This window comes from Lepus europaeus, chromosome 2 (genome assembly GCF_033115175.1).
Source record: "Lepus europaeus isolate LE1 chromosome 2, mLepTim1.pri, whole genome shotgun sequence".
NCBI classification, from domain to species: domain Eukaryota; kingdom Metazoa; phylum Chordata; class Mammalia; order Lagomorpha; family Leporidae; genus Lepus; species Lepus europaeus.
This window is the reverse complement of record NC_084828.1, coordinates 64,483,737-64,489,539: the sequence shown is the minus strand read 5'-3', so window position 1 is coordinate 64,489,539 and position 5,803 is coordinate 64,483,737. Positions and strand designations below refer to the sequence as shown.

The following is a 5,803-nucleotide window of genomic DNA, read 5'->3' as shown; positions in this document are numbered from 1 at the left end:
TTTAAAATAGTCAAACTCATAGAAACAAAGGGTAGAATGGTGATTTCCAGGGGTTAAGGTAGGGAGAAATGTGGGATTGATGTTCAGTAGTCATCAAGTTTCAGTTATGCAAAATGAATAAGTTCAAAGATCTGCTGATAAACATTGCACCTATGGTTAATACTGCACTGCGAACTTAAAAATTCATTAAAAAGATAAATCTCAAGTTGTGTTCTTATCACAGTATGATACATATATGAATGCATGCTTATTATCACCATAACATATAAGTGGTCCCTTTGAGCATCTGATTAAATCATTAAATATTTGAATTGCCTTTTTGCTGTCAAACCAGACTAGATAGGCTCCAGGACTGGAGTGGTTTACACCTGATTGATTTTTAAATGTCATCTCATGCGTGATTAGTTCGTGCAATCATTGCTCAGGCTTTTTCACACAAGAATCACGTTTTATTTCTTTTGCATTTCCCAGGAATTAAATTCATGTTTTAATATAAGAATTTAAATCTCTTATGTTTTTGAGATAAACGGTTCCTGCTGCGTTGTTTGCGTTTGAGTGTAGGCTCTTCAGTTTCTTCCTGATCAGATTCACTACAGGCAATCTCAGAGAGTGTCCTGTCCGTCTCCAACCCGAAAACTTTCGGTTTGGTCTGAATTTCTGTCATTTCATTTATTTTCATTGATTTAAATCTTTAGTTTCAAACTTCCTCTTTTAAACACCCATCATGTATAGAGTTGAAAAAAATGTGTCAGGAAGATAAATAGACTTTTAAAGCACTCAGGCCAGGCTGGGGCTGGTCGGTGGCCATGGGGGCGTCCACTCGGCTGTTGTGCACGGTGATCATGGGAGCCCCCGGCTCCAGCAAGGACACCGTGTCGTCGCGCATCATCAAGCATTTAGAGCTGAAGCACGTCTCCAGCGGGGACCTGCTGCGACAGAACATGCTGCGAGGCACAGAAATTGGTGTGCTAGCCAAGACCTTCATTGATCAAGGGAAGCTCATTCCACATGATGTCATGACTCGGCTGGCCCTTCATGAGCTGAAAAATCTCATCGAGCACAGCTGGCTATTGGATGGTTTTCCAAGGACACGCCCACAGGCAGAAGCCCTGGACAGAGCTTATCAGATAGACACCGTGATTAACCTGAATGTGCCCTTTGAGGTCATTAAGCAACGCCTTACTGCTCGCTGGATTTACCCAACCAGTGGCCGTGTCTACAAGATTGAGTTCAACTCTCCCAAAACTGTGGGCACTGATGACCCGACCGGAGAGCCTTTCGTACAGCATGAGGACGACAAGCCAGAGACTGCCATCAAGAGACTGAAGGCATACGAGGCTCAAACGGTGCTGGTCCTGCAATATTACTAGAAAAAAAGGGGTGTTGGAAACGTTCTCTGGAACAGAAACCAGTAAGATCTGGCCCAGCGTATATGCTTTCCTACACACAACGATTCCAGAAACACACCAGAAGGTCTCTGTCACTCTGTAAGGAGAAACGCACATCACCAGGAAGAGAGCAGGAGCTGCGCATGCTCACCTTCAGAAACCCCTCTGCCCAGGCCTCAGCACGTGTGAATTCTTTGGAAATTGTGTCTTATGTCTACTGTTTTTCTTCTGGTATACTACTGAGGATGTGCCAAATGATCAAATAAAAGAGATTCATCTTTTACGACCCTCTAATATGTATCTTTTATGGTTATCTAATAGTTAGCTTTTATAGGTTATTCAAGAACAGAGGATGGCTAATCTTTTGAAAACCTGGTGAAAGCAAAAATTTGAAAGCCATTGATAGCAATCATTTTGTTTGGTAAAAACAAGTGGTTGATAAGATTTTCAGTTTTCTGGAAAAGTTTAAACATTTCTAGCACCAGGGGACATGGTTTTGTGAGACATTCTATTAAATTATAGGGGAAAAAAAGCAACTGGAACTACAGATCTGCTACAAGATGCAAATTCACTGATGCCTTTACACTAAGAAACTTACAAGTTAGCCAAATATGCTGCATCTATGTTCTTGGTAAGGATACCTTCCGTTTACTCAGAATTTCCAATTTGCCATAAATATTTATCAGCTAGCATAAGGGAAAATAGTAATTTAATATGATGCTTTCTTTTGAAAATATATGTGTCTTGAGGCATGATTTATGTCATAAATTTCACATTATCAGTTCTTGGGTAAGCACCAAGGTTGAATCAGTTTTCAATGGAAAATGTAATAAAGTTTTAGGTTTTCAACTATTATTCAGGTTAAGAAATTTGTTAAAGAAATCTATGTCCTTTCTCTTTTTGGCCCAAATGTGTGATTTGCCTTGAAAAATAACAAGTTACAGTGAAAAAGAACAAGAAGAAACCCATGTTACCAAGTAAAGTAGGGGTACTTTATCCTCTGGAAATAGGTCAGGCAGGCTTGGAGAATGTTCTCTTGACTCAAGTAGCATTCATAATTAGTAAGCAGGCACAGCCATAAAATGAATTACATGATATATGAAAGTGGACCAGGAAAATAACTTTGTATTCCTGATGAAAGAAATCTCCTGGCATTCACAGCCACCAAATCTTAAGAGTGGAAAAAAATCTCTGCTGATGTCATCTGAGTAGCCACTGTAAAATCTAATCATTTTAGACTCATCACTGGGGCAACAAGGATGCACATATTGTGGCCTGGGAAAAGAAATGGATAATAGGAGAAGCTGAGGCAAACCCAATTATATCTTCTGTGGGATACTCTGTATTTTACTTGGTGCTAAATGAAATGAAATAAGCCTTTGTAAAAACTGGCATTAACTGCCTTTGCAAATCTGGTCCATTGTATTCTACACATTTACAATGTACAAGTGATCAATTTCAGTTCACAATTGATGGCTCTGATAGGTCTAAGAATCAAAGGGATCACACAAACAAGACAAGTGTCTGCTAATACTAACTGATAGAATCAAAAAGGGAGAGAATGATCCAACATGGGAATCGGGATACACAGCAGACTCATAGAATGGCAGATGCCCTAAACAACACTCTGGCCTCAGAATCAGCCCTTAAGGCATTCGGATCTGGCGGAAGAGCCCATGAGAGTATTGTAGGCATGGAAAGCCAAGATACCATGGAAAAGAAAAAAAAAAGAAGAAGACCTAAATGAAAGATCTCTGTGAGTGAGATCCCAGTGGAAAGAATGGGGCCATCAAAGAAGGAGGTACCTTTCTCTGAAGGGAGGAGAGAACTTCCACTTTGACTATGACCCTATCGGAATAAGATCAAAGTCAGAGAACTCTAAAGGCTTCCATAGCCTTGGCAACTCATAACTAGAGCCTAGGGAGTGAACAGGAGTGTCAAATTGTTAAGTCAGCAACAGGAGTCACTGTGTACTTACATCCCATGTGGGAATCTGTCCTTAATGTGTTGACTAATGTGCAGTGATGCTATAACTACTACTGAAAGAGTATTTTTACACTTTGTGTTTCTGTGTGGGTGCAAACTGATGAAATCTTTACTAATTATATACTGAATCGATCTTCTGTATATAAAGATAATTGGAAATGGAAAAAAAAAACTGGTGTTAAATTGGAAATGGCATAGAAAATTAATTAATTTTTTAAAAAAATATTATGTAGGATCTCTGTCTTTAATGTGCTGTACACTGTTATTCAATGCTATAACTAGTACTCTAACAGTATTTTTTTCACTTTGTGTTGCTATATGGGGGCAAACTGTTGAAATCTTTGCTTAATATATACTAAACTGATCTTCTGTATATAAAGAGAATTGAAAATGAATCTTGAAGTGAATGGAAGGGGAGAGGGAGCGGGAAAGGGGAGGGTTGCGGGTGGGAGGGAAGTTATGGGAGGGGGGAAGCCATTGTAATCCATAAGCTGTACTTTGGAAATTTATATTCATTAAATAAAAGTTTAATCAATGAAAAAAAATGTAAATGTCCGGGCTGGCGTCTTGGTGCCACAGCTCACTAGGCTAATCCTCCCGGCACACTGGGTTCTAGTCCCGGTTGGGGTACCAGATTCTATCCCGGTTGCCCCTCTTCCAGGCCAGCTCTCTGCTATGGCCCGGGAAGGCAGTGGAGGATGGCCCAAGTGCTTGGGCCCTGCACCCGCATGGGAGACCAGGAGAAGCACCTGGCTCTTGGCTTCGGATCAGCACGATGCGCCGACAACGACGCCATTGGAGGGTGAACAAACGGCAAAAAGGAAGACCTTTCTCTCTGTCTCTCTCTCTCTCACTATCCACTCTGCCTGTCAAAAAAATAATAATAATAAAATTTTAAAAATGTAAATGTCCGCAAGTGGTTCTTACATTTTTTTGGGGGGGGGGGGAGAATCTTACTTTCCTTTTCTTATGATTTTTTAAAATTCACTGTTGATTTTTCCAAAAGGACCAACGCTTTTAAAAAGGATTATAACAAACATCATTCTTTATAATACTTTCTATACCGCCTTATTTGAATGTTACAATTATGTGCTTTCTAAAAATATTGTTAACTATTATGCTTATGAATATCACTAGGTTATCAGGCATACATTATTCTCTATTAGAAGAAATGAAATATCAGCACTGTGGCTCTTACTATGAACCTTTCACACAGCTTAGCTTATTTCACCCCACATTCCTTTCTGCTGCTCTGATATCCTTGGTACGGCTGTGTTTTAATAAATGTTCTTAACGCAACAAAAAAAGACACTACTTTTTATGTGAACAAAACTGACAGACACTGAGTTCTAAGTGAGGACATTATTTTAAAAATAAATCATTGCAGAAGTTTAAAAGCTATTTTTTAAAGGAAAGCACAGAATCACTGAGAAATAAAATATAGTAGTTTCCTCATTCTTTTCTTGGACCATCTCCAGCCTAATAAACTAATGCTGTTTGCTTAATCTTTCCCCAGAGCCATGGTAAATTTTTGTACTGACTTAAAGTACTAATAGCTCATATTAAACCCCAATAATACAACAGTGCCAAATTTTGGAATCACTTACTACGCGTAACCTGGAATTGTGTTTAGAAGATTTAGTTAATGTAGAAAAGATCCTTGTCTGATTATTTTTCTTGTGCATGTATGTGACAAAAAATCATTAAAGATCCTACAAGTGCTCAAACATATGTTGAAAAGTTTATGGAGAAGTTATCATAATTATTTCATGTCTTACAAAATAAAAATTTGTGCTCTGAACCTCAGTTAAAGAAGAGTGAAAAATGATAAAAGACCAACTCTTCACAAGATGTGATGTAGCTGTGTCCTGGTAAATTGGCTTCCTTCCCCCTGACTCCCCAGCTTGTTTCACGCTCACCACACCATAGTGCCAAACCCCTTACTGCTGCATTAGATACACCATGCTCTTTTGTGCCTTTGTGCTGCTGTACCCCTCTATGTGAAAAAAACAGCATGATGTATCCCTTTCTCCTTCAGCTGGCAATCATCTAAGACCCAGCATTGGGGTGACTTGCCTGAACAGCCTTCCCAGAGAAATCTTAAGAAAAATTCATTGTCACAAATAGGTCCTCTGTGAATAGTTCTTAAATGAACTAATGAATTAAAACATGTATTTAGCTACCTTTTGTTATCATAATTTCCTGTTCATTTTCCTTCTGTTTTATATTAATTTCTTGGTAAAAATCCTTGTGAAAATTCCAATCTATCTCTGCCATGAAAAAAACAGAGAGATCAGAAAGTTAAGTGCAGATGCCCACAGGTGGGGGCTGCACTAACATAGAGCATCACAGGAGAGGTGTTATCTCCCTTCTTATTCACAATGACAAAACCAGGGCACTACCTGAAACCAGCACTCCTCACATACATC

General features: G+C 39.1%; 1 protein-coding gene across 1 annotated transcript; it reads left to right on the top strand.

Moving 5' to 3' along the window:
- The first annotated feature begins 806 nt into the window (after positions 1 to 806).
- On the top strand, positions 807 to 1,370 carry LOC133747965 (GTP:AMP phosphotransferase AK3, mitochondrial-like). Its single transcript, XM_062176452.1, has one exon. The coding sequence runs from the start codon at positions 807 to 809 to the stop codon at positions 1,368 to 1,370; it is 564 nt and encodes a 187-aa protein (XP_062032436.1).
- The last annotated feature ends 4,433 nt before the right edge of the window (positions 1,371 to 5,803 follow it).

Excerpts from the sequence above, each read along its gene's own strand:
- LOC133747965 (XM_062176452.1), top strand. The coding sequence starts at position 807 with ATGGGGGCGTCCACTCGGCTGTTGTGCACGGTGATCATGGGAGCCCCC.